The sequence below is a fragment of the Coloeus monedula genome, assembly GCF_965178545.1.
Source record: "Coloeus monedula genome assembly, chromosome: 3".
NCBI classification, from domain to species: Eukaryota; Metazoa; Chordata; class Aves; order Passeriformes; family Corvidae; genus Coloeus; species Coloeus monedula.
Genome location: NC_138783.1, coordinates 22525984 through 22542274, shown reverse-complemented (window position 1 = coordinate 22542274; position 16291 = coordinate 22525984). Strand labels below are relative to the sequence as shown.

Genomic DNA, 16291 nt, shown 5'->3' with positions numbered 1-16291 from the left:
TCCTACACCAAGGAAGTGTCCTGCACTACAAAACGGATGACAGCCCTTGTTGGCTGGTGCTGACGTGCACGCAGGACATGTGGAAGCACACCTGTTTTGCAGGCTGCCTTTGGTTGCCCAAGCCCCCAGACAGCCTCTGGTGTGCTGACTCAGGGTTGACTCAGAGGAAGAATGCCATGTACTGAATCACCTCTGCCACATGCTGCAGCACCTGGGAATTTCTTTGTGAGTCTCCCAACTGGTATTACCAGGCTTTTAAGCTTTCACTGGAAACAGAATACAATATGGAGTGGCTAAAGGCCAACAGTGAGATTTTAAAAGGTTTCTGACAGAAACTTGAGAGAGCAGGGAGGCAAACAAAAAATTCACTCATTGCTGGCCAAAACCCAAAAGCATCTGCTGTGTGCCTGAAGATGACACAAGCAAACTCAGCAGGAAGCAACTGCAACTACTTAGATGAGACAGTGAGCATGCTGAACTCCCTAACTAGACTTTTAGATGCCAATGCCTTAAGGGAAAAATCCTCTCCATCCACACTACACAGAGGCCATGTGTACTGAGCTAGCTGTTTCTTCTCTTTCTAGGCATCACAAACTCATGTGCCAGGTCAGTATTAATTTCAGGACGGCTGAGAGCTCAGAAATGAGGTGCGAACCAATCCACAAGGATTGCTAAAAAACAGGTGAGATGATGACGTTTTTATTTTAGTAGTGAAAGTCCAAGTGAGAAGGACCAACAAACCAAGCAATCAAAAGCAGAGTTTGAGTTCCCTGGGTTGAGATTTGGGTTGGTGACCAAAGCTAGCACCCAAATGACCACCTACCAAGACCAAGGTTCAGGCGATACTGAAACAATCCCTTCCTCCCTGTTCACTTTGTGGGCCGAGGTGGCTCATGGGCCTCAGCAGAGGGAAGGTGCCCAGGCAGGGGGAGCAAGGGTGGGGAGGGAGGGAGGCAGGCAGTTGCATGTTCTCACCTGAGGCCGCTGTAGCATTTGTAGGGGTTGAAGCAGCTGCTTGGTTCCGGGCATGAGCAGGGATGAGGATCGAAGCCAGAGATGGGTTACTTGACAGTTCTGGAGGGGAGGTGGAACAAACAGAGTTAGCTCATCATCCACAAAGTGCCCCACATGCAGGATCAGCTCCTAGGGTTTCCCCTTGTAACGGCACCTCAGGTGAAACACATGCCCTTACAGCCCAAGGTCACGTTACATTTTCTTCTTTGCCAACCAGCAAGAGGAAACCACAGCGATAGTTAGCAAGGCAGTCTCCAGAGCAAGACTGTCAAAACTACAGATAGTGGCAAAGGAATAATTTCCTAGAGAAAGACAGTGGCTTGGGAGTGAGCAAAGAACCAGCCAAGCCTGTACCTTGTCAATGGCCTGATAATGCTGATTCCTTTTGAGCACTGGAGAAGGATCCCTTCTTCACAAGCCCACCTGCAATCAGTCTCAGAGAGAAGGCTGATAACAGTGGCGCTGCTTTGGGCACTGGTTCAGCAAGCAAGCAGCTGCAACAGTTGCTCCAAGAGCTTCAGGGATTAGTTCTTTGGCTCACTCAAGCATCATTTTTTCTCAAGGACCCAGGAACCCAAGACCAATCTCACAGCAGTCTCCTTGAGCGAGGCCAAGAAGAGGTAACATATCCTTTAAAAGGACAGGGAAAGGCAAAGGGAATTGGTCAGCTGGGCAATTTAAATGGACAACAAAATGATGCAATCATTCTGTCTCAAGACATTAACCAGGGAAAAAACAGTCATGTCTTTTAGGCTCCAAATCTAATATAGCTTCAATGTGTATCAGAATGAGAAGTAGGCATCTTACAGCCACAACTGTGGGAGGATTAAGGGCAACACATTGCCAACAAATGACAATCTTCTGGCACCCCTTCAAGAGAATCTAGTGCCTCACAGAAGGTGGGACTGAGCCGAGACAAGACAGGTCCTGTTTGTTTCAGAAACAGGAGTGACTGGCTGTCTCCTGAGAAAGCAACATCCGGTAAAAAGGATGTGAACAGTCACCTCACGGAAGGAGACTGATGACTTTTGGAGCTCCAGGAGGTCATCTGGAGGAGAAATGAGAACAGGAGAATAGACAGCTTTTTACGCAAGACCTCCAGATAGCACAGGCTGTACAGAAACCCAGCCAAATCATGGCATGGGTTCAGTAAAGGGGGTTTTGGACACAGTCTCAAATTATTTGGGCTCATTTTTAAGAGGCTATTGCTTTTCTTTAATGCTAGCTTCAAACTCAGGCCTAAAAGGAGCAGTAGTCCACGTGGTGAATTTTTTTTCTCTGCTAACCGTTGCAATAAGTTTTGTTACTGCTGGGAGGGCAAGAGGCAGAAGACTCCCCTGATTACAAGCCTCTTATTACTACACATTTTGAGACTGTGTTTCAGCACTTATGAATGCAAGCAGGTAACATTACCTGCAACCCATCTAATCTATCCTGCAATACTCCATTCAGGTCTAAGCAGACCTAGCTAGTCCTTCTAAAAAGCCTCAGTACTCACAGTCCTTGTACAAATACGAAATCTTTAATTCATGTGGGAGTAATTCAGAATTCATATTCATAATGTTATGCAGAATTCATAAATCTCGATTTTAAATGGAAAAATAAACTGAAGAAATATGAATCCTTAAGCATCCAAGTGAAGCACCAGTTATAAACCTATACTTCAGTACTATCTTGGGTATTAGCTGCTTCATGCTAGAAAATGTTGCTCCCTTAGTACTTTTTCCAAATCTGTTTCTCCAATCTGTTATTACTGGGAATCTACTCTTTACCTTGCTCTTTTGAAAGTTTATATCACCCCTGCATTATTTTCTGCTCATCACTCAAAACAATACAGGGCTGTGATCCAAACAAAAGCAGAACTAAAGCAACAAGGAAACCCCATGACACTTGCTACCTTGCGGCGCTATGCGGTGCCTTGAGGGTGCAGCTATAGACTGTCAGTGTTGCTGTAGCCGAAGAACCACTTGGTCAGGCAGAACAACACCCTTGCAAGGGCACTTCGAGCCCCTTCTCATTCCTCCCTCATCTAATGTTGCCAGAACACCTCCTTATGTATTGTGGCAATAATAATTGCTTTTTGTTGTGCTTAATGCAAGGGCAACCATGTCTATGAAGCTACCTTAAAGAACTTTTATAGAGACTAGAAGACCAACCTTGTTCCCTTCTCAAACCTCACATTATCTTTCTTGCTGTGAAGTTTCTTAAATCCAGCATACTCTGAATGTCTTGAAGTTAAGAGAAGCAGGTCAATTCAGACAAGATATGAACAAGGTAAAGTGGACTCTTGGCTGAATAGGAACTTCGCTTGCAAACTTGTTTGAATTTTTGCTATCATGTAATTTTGCACCTATCCCACCTGTAAGGATGAAACATGGCAATACTGAGGAGAAAGCTGTACCTGTGATTATCTGCAGTCTGCGAAATACTGAGAATCTCTGTGATTTCCCCCACAGTATCTGGGCAGGGTGTTCAACTGTAGCCTGGTTATCAAAACCAAATGTGCAGCTCAAGGTTGGGTTAATTACAACCAATAGAACTGCAAGAAGCTATTGTGGTCAAGGCAATCCAGACAAAGTTTTCAACATCACGATGTGAACAGAACAACTACCACAATTCATTTATGAGACCCAACTCCCATCTACATCAGCTGGGAGAACACCTTTGGCTTTCTGCTGATCAAATCATACCATGTGCAGCCAGTTAACATCTCCAAGAAGGAGAAGGAATGAAAGTGTCCAGTTTTACCAGAAGACCAGATCACCTTCATTCCCCAAACACAAGAAAATGCCTGGTGTTGGGAAACAGTGCAGTGTTCTTTTTCAGTATTATTACACTTGATATATCAACACTCCAAGAATTCCCTGGAAAAATTATTCTTGTATCATGGGGTTTTTTTTGGTCACAGTAACAAACTTTCCATTATGTATATACATAAACATATACATATATATCTCTCTTAAAAAAAAAAAAAAATTAAAGGTCACAGGCTAGGGTCCTTAAAAAGATAAACAAAAAAACCCCCAATGCACCCCCCCCTTCAATCAAAAAGTAATTTATCTTTAAGAAGTGTGATAACCATTCCTAAGTGCTGAATCACTGAAAGAATTTTACAGCCTTTAATGGACAACATGGAGTGACATTAATTTTTGTGACCCAGCAAAACCACTGACATGTTACAAGTAGTTTAGGAAATGGCACTCATTTCACACACTATTTGAAAACTTGGCTTCTAAAAGAAAAATTGCTTTCTGTCTTGCAGGTCTAAAAACCTAACTGAATTGCAGCTCTGTGGCTAGCAGAGATACTTCCTTGGCCAAAATAACTTTTTCAAAACCCAATTAGCATACAATATTTGTTTAAATTAAGAGAAACTTACATGCAAGACATCAGATAATGCTCTCTTCAACAGATTTAATCTCTAAAATAAAGTAAGCACCCACATGCCCCACAACTACAGCTGGCTGCCAAAGACCATGATCTTGATCTTCCATATACCCTCACTGCTCTTTTTCTAGAGTCTATTTGAGCAGCATCAGTGCTCAGGTCAGCAGATTTGGTATAATGCTTAATTTCTTTTTGAAAATCAATCCAATGTATTAATGGTCAGATTTATCTTGTAATTTCTAATGGTTTTGCCTTCAAGCTTTCTGCAGTCACCTCCTACTTCATGGGTTTCAGGCAACTGAATACAGCCAAATAAAACACTTCTAGAACTTAATGCTGCCTGTTGAAAACAAATGCTATTTAAAATACAATTGTCTTTCATTACGTTTTAAATTACCACAGATGACTTAATATGACTCATTATCCATCTAACGATCTGGTATGTTTCCAGCTGGGACTTCTGCTCTGGACCAGCCAGTTTGATGGAACCTTGCACAGTAAAGACCAGAGAACAAGGACTGCACAGTAGTCACAGGAAGCTTCTTGTGTATCTTGAGTTCATAGTCAGGACTGCTGTACATTTATCAACTACAAAGTTTTTAAAATCACTGCACTAATCAATGTATTTAGGTATTTAAAAACAACTCTGGTTTGGGGTTTTTTTTTTAGTTTGTCTGGTCACCTGCAACAGAGCTTGTTTGGACGTGCATTAATGACCAGCCTGTGTCCTGCCTTCCCCTTATAGATGGTAACACTGGCACCTGTTAATGACAGACAGAAATTTGCTTTTTGTATCTTAAGGAAATTGCTCCACAGGAACTGTTTTCTCTCACCGTTCCCAGGGCTCACTGTGTGAGGGAGGGCACATCAGCTCCTTAGGATGGCAAAAGAGGAGCTTTAGATTTGCTTGAGCATTAGGGTAGCTTATCCAGCAGCTTCCACAGAACCTGAGGGGAACCAGGGACACACTCCCAATACATACATCTGTTTCTCCCCCAAAGATTTCTGAATTGACTCTCTATAGAGCTTTCCAACTCTTTTAAAAACCTTGTTTTCATGTAGTAGATAAGCTCAATCTTAATGTCATCATGAAACAATACTTTCAGAAAGAATAGGGTGAAACTGTATTAAGATGCTGGGATCAAAACTATTTCAGCTACTGAAGAGGGCTTTAGAGGGGCAAAATAAAAGGCAATCCAGGAGTAAAAGGAAGGACTTGTAACGTAACTATTGAATTTCTAACAACAGATGCAGAAATCAGCACAGAGGACAGTGACCTGGAAGCACAAGCTATTTACTTGACAACTTTAATGTGTTTATGCTTCATAAAAGCCTTTTTTTTTTTTTTTTTTTTTTTTTTTTAAATAAAAAGGTTCCACAAGTCGAAGGAGAGAGCTATTTCGCATTTTGGCAGAGGGGCATAGCATACACTAAAGAGTATGAAAAATGACATTGATGCTAATTGAGCCAAAAGGTGTTTTAGACTTTAAACAGAAAATGCATACAGAACTATTCTTGTTCAAAGGGTGAGAGCTGGCAGCTAATCACTTTAAAAAAAAACAACAGAAAAAGTGCTCCAAAATTAATTACTAGCATATTTGTATGCCATACTTCTCACATGGTCTGTCTTGGCAGGCAAAACTATTCTGGGGGGATATCAGTTTTACATTTCTGACTTCTGTAGAAAAAAAATAGATGAATGGTTTTGAACTTTGATACCAGCCTGGCTTCAAATAAGAAAGTTAGTTGTCCATTTATTTTACAGTTTCTAAATGAATGAGTCAGTGTAATGCCAGATGAACTGTATGGCATATAAAATCTGGACAGTAAAGCATCTGTATTTATCTTGCATCCAGAACTGAAATGGGCAGCAACACCACCAACCTTCCTGCCAAACCTAACATGCATTACTACTTGGCTATGGTGTTTCAGGTGTGAAGAAGCAGGACCATCTCCAAATGATAATCTAACCTGCATGGTCCACTAATTGCGGTATTTCACACAAAACCATCAGCCAGGTTGCAGACTCTGAGCTGCAAATGTAAACCTTCCTGATGCAATCCAGTTAACAACCACCCTCGGTACCTCAGCATAACTGAATTGGAGGCACCAGGAATCTGAAAATCCTGTAACTTCAAGACCCTTTCCTCTCTTTTTGAAATGGACAGCTGGATATACAACTGCTTAATAAACTTAGTACCACTCAGAGATTTTTACTTCCGAGGGAGTAACATCTGCATTACAACAAACATTTATCCCGGTGCTTCCTCCTAAAGAAGGGATCCTTCAACGCTCTGAGGCTACCTTGAGTGGTGAAATTGAAGAGTGCAGGTTTATCTCGCCCATTTGGTAACTTGACGTTTGGGTCCCGTAGTTCATCGAAGAAAGAGTGCGCGCAGGCCTCCAGGGGAGTCAGGCGGGCGGTGGGGGTGTACTCCAGCAGGCGGCTACATAGCGCAATTGCTTCGGGGGGAGTGCGGGGCCGGAAGACCTGTGGGGACAGCAAGAAAACAAGCAAGGAGAAACAGGTTGTCTGGCTAGGTCTCGTCTCTTTGTTGACCAGAAGCAAGTCAGAGCAATTAAACCTCTCACTGCCCAGCAAGCTGGAACAAACTTGCGGTTTGTGCTAATCAAAGTCCTGCAGTAAGTGTGGGAAAATCCATTCCTGGGGTTGAGAAAGGGTTAATTGCAACGCCTTGCACTAGAGTGAAGGTGCAATGCCAGCAAGAGACTTCATGAGAGCGCACTCAGAAAAACGACTTTGAGAATGAAGGGGAAACTCTTTCAAAAATCATGACAAACACACACAGGTGCTACCAGCCATGCATATGGGGTGGAGTGAAGGTGGGGAAGAGGGTTCACATGAGCAGGAGTCACTGAATGTAAAAATATAATAAAGCCCCGCTACGGTTTTGGGTTGGGGTTTTTCTGGCTAGTGAAGGAAGTCTTACTAACACCGACTTTTGCAGGCAGGCAGGTCAGACTGTTGCTATGGAGGCTGCTGTTCAGCTTTGGAGAACAACAAGGAAAGCACGGGTGGGGTACAGGAAATGTCTAGCTCCAATTTGCAAGTTACTCCTTCTGTGACCTTATTCTGGCAAGCTAATCCCATAAGTTTATAGGGATAATTCCTGCACATTTGGTATTTGTAAGGACAGCTGAAAATTGCATCAAGAAAACAAACTATTTTAGTCTAAAAGATTTTTACTTTGAGTGATTACAAAAAGCAGTTCTTCACTGCATCTTTGTTTTAAACATCTAAGAATGGTTCTACCCACTGCTAATCACACTCTCCTTTCTCATTACATTATAAGCAAAATAGGAGTTAATCATGTACATGACCTGGACGGCCTCCTCAAACACTTGTCTCTTGCTATGTTGCAGGTAAAACACAGTCTGGGGTAAAGGCAGTAGGGTGGGTGCGAGTGTTAAGTTCTGATGCCAGCATTTTTGGTAAAAATTGAGGTAATCCAAAATGCCTTTGCACCAGTGCCAGTGAACTCAAGCCACACAGCACCAAGGAGGAAAAAAAAAATTAAAAAAATTAAAAAATAGAAATGGAAAGAAATATCAGTGCATGACATGCTAGTTAATAACAGATGAGAAACTTGCACAGGCACTCCTTTAGTAGGTTTTAAACCAGGTATATATGCTCTCTTGAATGAGAATCAAACACAAAAACCAAGTTCTGCAGGGACTGAAATTTCCTGCCCTTGGTACCCAGCTGGGCCAGCAGCACTGGGTTGGCTGCAGTGTGTGCTGTACTAACTTGTGTGGCAAAGGAATCCTGACTTGGGGAGTCAAGGAGAAACGGACATGAAGAGCTGACTTTATTCCTACTACCAGGTTATTGCAAAACAAACTGAAAAAGTTTTCACACGAGGCCTACAATGACAAAAAGAAAGGCTGTAGCTTAACACTGCTGGCAGAGAACCTCTACTGACCACTGTGTCACCAGTGCAGGGTCACCTGAAGAGGCAGCAGAAGCTGCTTTGTGCCTACTTCCTGTGGAGCTTGGATTGCTGACCACAGCACACAGTGGATGCACTTATTACTCCCAAGTCACAGCCTGACCAGAACAAAATCCAAGACTGTCTCCAGTTAAAAAAAAACCCTTGTGGCTTCCCCCCACCTCCCCACAGTAAGTAGCACAAATGAGTATGTCTTGAGGTAAACCCACAGAAGTGAAGTTGTTCTGTATTTAATATGAGGTAAAACTACTGAGGTCTCCCTCATGCACCTTCACAGTGATATTTTAACAGGCTTGATTTATCACAGCTTGAAACTTTAGTACTTCACTCTCAGCTGTGTTTTTCCCCTCAGTACAGCTCACATATCAGCCACTATACAGATTTTTAAAAAGAAAACCATTTTATTTCCTTAAGTAAAGATGACATGCCCTTATATTGAGAAAATTAGTAGGCAGACAGTCACAAATCTGACATATGTAAAAGGAGTACTTGCTTGTCCACTGAAACTCCTCATTTTCAAGTCCTTGAAACCCTACCGTGTTTTCTAAATCCTGTTATGAACTTCTCAGCCTGCCTTTGGATCTGGAATTAGTCATTTGGGGTAGGCAGTTCCCAAAGTCTGCCCTAACTGCTTCAAACCAGGAAGGAGAAAAAAATAAAAATAAATATATATACTAGGAGGCCTCACATGGCCTTTCCCTGCAACAAGTGGTGACTAACACATGAAGCAAGTTACAGGTCTGTGCCCATCTAATCTCTATCACTTTGTGTTACGACACTGGCCTGGCTGCTGCCTCGAGGATGCAGTTTGAACTCAATTATTCCACTTCTAGCATTTCTCTCCTTTTTTTTCAAGGCTAGGCCTAGTAATTTGAAAAAATGTTTAAGTACATACCCGTACTCCTGAGGTGAAATGTCCTGTTCCTGACGAGTCCTAAAGATGATAATGCAGTGAAATAATCCAAACAGGGGGAGTCAATCCAAAAGAGAATAGTCCAGCAAGGAAAAATATAGCCAATATTATAAGAAATCCATGGTGTGGGGGACATAGTAAATGTTTATACAATTAGAAACTTTAAACATCAGTCTCCATAGCAGCAAGTCCAACTTCACCACAGTGTATGCCAAAAAAAAATCGATTGTGCAATGGTGAGGCATAGTATAGAAACATTTCTATATGAAATTTATGTTCCAATGCCAGTGCATTTACTAAAAAAATAAAAAAAATTGAAATCAAAACTCTAACTTGAACTAAAAGGGTAATTGAAATTCCCATAATAAAGAATTTTCAGTCCTTGGTCCTGGATATAAACGTCCACAGAACCAAGTGGCCAGATTAGTTTGTCTCCAAAGATGCATCCCACTTGTAAATCTGTCCCAGACACACAACGTAAACTTTTGGATGGTTTTGGGTTTTTCTCAAAAAAACCCAAATCCCTAGCAATTTGTAATTTGTGCTGAAGACAAAGTAAAAATCCGAGATCTGTATTTTAAATTTGGATACTTTTAATTTGTGTGCACTACGAGTACCTCAGGCCGCCGCGGATTATTCTCCATTTTGGATTGACATCCCCCTCCACTGGATTTTGTATGCTGGCATTATCTCTTTAGGATTCTTCAGGAACTGGACGTACCACCTCAGGAGTGCGGGTATGGACTGAATTTCTCTCTATTGCGGGTTTATTCCCCCTCATACCCGTCGCACCCGTTATTTAACAAATTTTTTTTCTCCTCAATTTGTCCCCTCCCGCCTCCCTTTTGAATAACGCCCTAAGAAATAAAAGCAAAGCCCTCTACAGTCTTTCAGCTCTTCCCATTCAGCAAAGTTCCACCGGGAAAGCTGCCCGATTCACCCACCGAGAACTACACAAGCAGCTGCTGCCCATGGCAATGGCTACACAAGCACTTCCATGCCACGGGGCACCGATGCCAAGGCAATGCTGGGCTGATGCTCCGTGGTGGGAAGGGGCAGGAGGATGGACAGACAGTGGGACTTGTGAGCCGTGAAGCCCCTTGCACCTACATCCCAGCAGGAGTTTAAAATCTCTGTAGTTCTCAGTGAGGGAATCAATTTAGTAAATAATCCGCGGATTATTTTTAGTCTGCGGACTAAAATTTAGTGCACGGACTAAAATCCGGCCCATCGGAGCAAAGTCTGTCTCGGTCTAAAATACATTTGGGTGAAAGCAAAAGTAAAAAAAAAAAAAAAGAAAAAAAAAAGAAAGAAAAAAGAGAAAGAAAAAAAAAAGAAAAAAAGCTAAGTGCACAAAGTGTTTGGGTAGACTGACATTTAGTATGCAGACTAAATACGGCCGGGCAAAAGGCACAGCAAGTCCACAAACAAAATAAAAACCAAAAATAAAACACTGACAGGAACTTTTAAAGCAATCAAATACTACCCCACCGGCGCAGCAATTCATTTTTATAAAATGAAACAAGACCTTGTGTAAGGCTATTTGTCCACAGGAGGGACCGAAGGCTCAAGTTTTCATTTTAAAAAATGAACCTGTTTTGGAGATAAACAAATGCAAAAAAAAGGCTTTACATACAATATTCTTCAAGAAAAATTTGCACTTGAATAACTCAAAACCTCTTGTTTCTGCAAAGCAAATGAATTTCAGGCTGAGACCCAGGTTGCTGGTTTTTTTCTTTGGGATTTTTTTGGATGAGTTACAAAAATCTCTGGATGATCATGTCAAATGGAAATGCTGACTCATCCAAAGCCACAGCTTTTGGTGCTTTTGTTGGTTTTTCCCTCCCCCTTTCAGATCCCAATAAATCTATACCTCACCAAAAAGCTGAGGGACCAGTGCGAGTTGTTTCTTTGTTCAGGCATGCTGGTGATGTTCAATTACCGACAGACCGTAAGAGCGAGTCAGCAAGGCCTGATACACTGCTCTCTCCTTCTTATGTTTAACTGCTATCAATGCGAATTTTTTTATGTTACTCCCCCTTCATTTTACTGAAACTACCACCTTCTTCAACATTTCAAAAACTATTGTCAGGCTTAAATGTCCCTGGTGCGCTACACGGCTCTCATCCCCAAGAGACTTCAGTTCAGATCAAGGCTTTGTGCACTAGCAGAGTGGTCACATTTTATCTTACTAATTTGAAATAGCTCCTACCAGTGTAGGGGAGTTTACACCCCTTCTGAATTTTATTTTTCTGCACATATGGAAAGACGAAAGAAAAAGGATGGAAAGCACAGAATTCTCCTATTTCACTTCACTCACATCAGCATTCAGCTCTCAAATAAAACCACATGGGGCAAGAGCTAAGTATTGTTTTAACAGAATGGTTGCTCTGACTTTCAGTTCATTGACATTCCTCAAACAAACTTTCCATGCACAACACGAGCTCCATCGTCTTGGCGTAATTAAGCCCCAAAGCCAAAGCTTCACAATGTGACACCAAGGTGCTCTTCTAGCCAGTGTGTATTAAAAGATATGATTTCATGCCATCAACCACTGTGCATTTTGCATGCAGATTCTGAATACTGCCCGCATGCTGTGCTCCCTAAGAGAGCAGAGGCTTATGAAAATGACATCTGTTGCTAACACATCAAGTTTGTGACACCACGGTTAAAAATTTCCTCACCAGCTTCAGACTCACATGCTTTGCCAAGAACCACCCACACCACCAATTCAAGGCTGACAGTCTGTGCACATCCTTTCAGTTTGTAAGCACATTTTTTATTGCACATGAACATTAGGTAAGAGAGAAAGCTCCTCCCTTCAAACAAAAGCTTGTACTGTTTACAAGCCAAGTCATCAATGTAAAACACAACCCTCAAATCAACTTTTAAAAATTGGTATCACACAACACAATTACTATGACCTTACAATATGAAGCAGCATTTTGATCACCCAAGTTTAACACAATAAGGCTCATGAGAAACATGACACAGTCACGAACACAAAAGGAGAGGCAAGAGACACACACAAGACAGCAACGTATGCACTGAGCTCTACCTGACACAAAAAATGCCAAAGTTGCATCTGAAGGTCTTGGGTCTAGTCTTGTTCCAAACGCCTAAGAATTCCAGAATGGGATTTTTGAAATATGCCATTTGGCTATTTTGAAGTGCGTAAAACTCACATGATACAAATGAAGGTTAAAAGATGTCCACAAAAGAGGCACTGGTGTTGGGAGATATTTTAAAATATATATATAAGCCCCCCAACTTCTTTCTCTGATTAAATCCCTTTACGTCTTTTCTAAAAGCAGCTCAGAAATAGTAAACACCTTATTAGTCAAGAATTCCTGTCTGATGGCACTTAGGGGAAAATGAAGTAAAGACAGAAGGGTTAAGTGGCTTACAAATGAGCCAACACAGAACTGGGAACAGGACCAGGAACCTGTCTTCAAAGCTACTTCTTGTTGAGACCACACACTTTTTATTGGGCTCCTTCCATTGAGGACCCTGTGGAGACAAAATGAGCTAGCATTTATTACCCAGTGCATGTGCTCTGCTTCTATCAAGCTCCAAAGGAAAGCAACAAAGCTAAGCAGAACAAAACAGCTCCCCTTCTTCTGGGAGGGGACTCCCAAAAATGTACCTCTAGAAGTGCTCTCAGCCTCGCTGGGACAGCTGCTATGAACAGCCTAGACAGATGTGTTGCAATGGGATGGCTAAACAGATGGTACATTGCAGAAGACATGTTAAACTTAGCATTTGATTTCCGTAGTTGCACTGATGGAAATCCTTTCTCAATGTTACATTAGTGCTCACTCGTTTGCTGTTAAGCAGTACTTTCTTTACTGCATACAAATTGAGCAGAGGCAGGGCAATTTACCACTGGGCAAACCTGGCTTCTTTTCTCGGCCATATATGATAAGAGATTTACACTGTCAAAAGTCATTGCTGCTACAAAAGGAGCTGGCAAACATGAACTTGCCAGATTTTTTTTTTTTTCTTTTAAGATAGTCTCCAGCAGAAGTGTTTTCACTCTTTGCTTGGAAAGTCATTACACATCAAGCAAAAAAACAGAGCCGTACTCTTTAGAAAGAGGTCAGGGCACGGTTTCACAATAGGCGTAAATCAAGTCCAGTTCATGATGGAAAACAGAGTTCTGCCCTTTTGGATATGCAGGCCTGCCCTGGTCCCTTGTCCCAACATCTGCTGTCTGGGCAGAATGGTCAGTTAGGTAAAGAAAAGTGATCCAAATCCTGAACATTTGTGTTGTTCAAGAGGTTTTTGCTACCACGCAAAGCATAATGCATATCAGGAATACGCAGGTGGGAGGTGGAGAACTGACCCTGTTCCATGATGAAATTAATACCAGTTATGAAACTGCAACCAAAAAAAATCTCATCCTCACTCTACCTTTGTTCCTCTACAAAAGATCACACCTGAATCTCAGAAAGAAGAGTTTGCATTTTCATCTTGAATCCAAATCCAAGTCCACTTAAAAAGATTTCTGATAAAAGAGTTTTCACTTTCTTTCATCATCAGTTATAATTAGAAGTGACAAAATGAGCTGTCTGTTTATCCATTTTATTGTTTGGTATTCTTCCTTGAATCTACAGTATGAGCAGCCACTTTGGAAGCATTACAAGCAAAACAATCTGCTTAAAAACTAGACAAGAATAAGGAGAGCAGGAGTAGGACAGGATGAAGACATGAAACCAATTCTGGAGGGTGAAAAAACAGGGTCGCTGATAGAGACCAGGGTCTACATCCCAGTCCCAGAGTGTGGGGAAGACAACAGGACTGTCTGCTACAAACACAGAAATAGTCAACATTCAAGGTAAAGTGATTAGGATGGAAAAACATATATAAAGAACACACATACACACAAGAGGATATCAAGACTAAGATATTCGGCAATTATTTTACAGTATTAGCAGAAATTACTTCATAATACAGGCAGAAATATAAATTCTAAAGTCAATATCCAAAGCTACTCTTTAACACAACCAACTGTGGTTCTGCACAACTTCAGCTGCAGCCAGAATTGGCCAATAGCTTTGGAAAAGTGCCAGAAGGGATGAGCTGGAGTCTGAAGTTTCATCTTAGACACTGTTTTCCTATGCTATAACCATTTGACTTAAAGACACAGACAAAAAACCACCCTGAATGGTATAAACAATGAAAAAAAACCCCTAAACCAAAAAGGAAGTGCTTACAAAGTTGGGAGGGACCCTGCCCTAATCTCCTACAAGTTAATTTGAAGGCACAGTGATGCAGAGAAAAGTCCTCATGTATTCATCCACAAGAGTGCACAACAGAGGGGCAGAGATGCTCAATACTAATTTAGACATGACAGTTTTTCTCCCCATCTCTTCTACAGGCAAATGACTCCTGTCTTCTTCCAACTCAACACTGACTTGGAAATTATTATTCAGGTGCCAGCTAAGTATAGATTTGGGGATGGTGAATAAAGCCATTCTCTTGAGTACACTCAAATTTATCTCACCAAAAGTATGTTTTAAAAATGCCAGCGTGTTTCAAAAATCTTGCAAGTACTTTCAGAACAGGAGAAACAAAGGCAACCAAACCACAGCACACTGAAGAGACTTGCTGTCCATTTTTAAGAGCTGCCTGCAGTAGAAACTGTTTCTGTGTCTATACAATGGAGACAAGGCAGAGGTTATGATTACAGTAAAGAAAACCTTTGCTGTTACAATTTGTATTGTTCTGCCATCACGAAACATGGGCATATATATGCATATATATATGCATATCTTTCATTATACTGACAAACATACTGGCAGCATCCTTAGGTGGGGAAAAGAAAAAATCCAAGAGAGTCATTTCTCCCACACAGAAAGGGCCTTAACTACATAATTATATTACATTTACTACAATCTTAATAAGATCCTTTACTAGCTGGATGCAAGAGGAAAGGTGGGCTGTCGCAGTTGGACATTTTATATATTTCTGGAAATTATCACAGCACTGTCTCTGTTTTTCATTATCCCAAGGATCTGAGACCCGAAGGTAGCATCGGAGTAATGCCAGGATAAAAGCCAGCTGTAATGGAGCCATGGTAAGCAACACCTATCTACCATGAGCTTATCAAGAATGCCTTTCGACCTTTTGTTAGCTGTCCCACTGTCCCGTCCCCTTCCAAAAGGGCCAAAAGATTCACAGGAAACTAATTACCAAAGCTGAACTTCAACAGCCCTGTCATGTACAATCTTGCACTTGATCCCAGATTTCCTCCTTGGCTTTCCACTCACAGAGTTATACAGTATAGATGAAGCTTAGTCAGAAGAAGAGAAACAGGTATAAAGATTAGTAGCACAGATCAGACTGCACTTCTGAGAAGGAAGAAGGCTTAAGGAGTTGAGGTGGCTGAAAGACACAAGCAAAGACATGACCCAGTAAAAACAACAGCAGCAAATCTCCAGAAAGCAGAGTAACTTTTACTTGATGAGCTGATAACCATTGGAAAAAATGGACTGGTTTTCCACCGCAAGATATACCTGAAGACATGACTGTGTGTTTAAAAGCCTACCTATTCTCTCCTGACTGTTGTAAGTCACTCATATTCACACTCCTGCAAAACACTGCTTCTCTTATAATAGGATGCCATTTACTTCACAGACCAAGGCAGACAAGCTGTACGATGCACCTCCATGAATACAAAACATTCTATACCATGTGAAAACAAAGGGAGGTTTGGATGAAAAGAACATTTAAGTTACTAAACACACTGGTATTCTGAAAAGGACCCCCCTGCCAAAGAACTAAAATGTCCTGGATTCCTCCTGTTGAGGCTGGGGTTGTAGGAATAAGTGACAGAGGAAAAGAAAAGGGAAGCCCTGTCTCTGAAGAATGGTTTGAGAGATTCCTGGAAAGTTCAGATTCTCTTTTCTTTTGCTAGGGACATGTCGAACTCCCATCATCAGGTGCCTCATGCATGTGAACTAGTATAAAAACACACACGTGCTTGGGCAACACAAAACTATAC

The 16291-nt window shown here is 41.6% G+C and overlaps 1 protein-coding gene across 1 annotated transcript in view; it reads right to left on the bottom strand.

The window, feature by feature from the left end:
- The window catches only part of GSK3B (glycogen synthase kinase 3 beta), a 149655-nt gene that overhangs the window by 11882 nt on the left and 121482 nt on the right, over window positions 1-16291 (bottom strand). The window contains exons 9-10 of the mRNA XM_082278654.1: window positions 6706-6892; window positions 976-1074 (exon numbers count right to left, since the gene is read on the bottom strand). Coding sequence (XP_082134780.1) covers window positions 976-1074; window positions 6706-6892 — 286 coding nt within the window. The remainder of the gene's footprint in view (window positions 1-975; window positions 1075-6705; window positions 6893-16291) is intronic.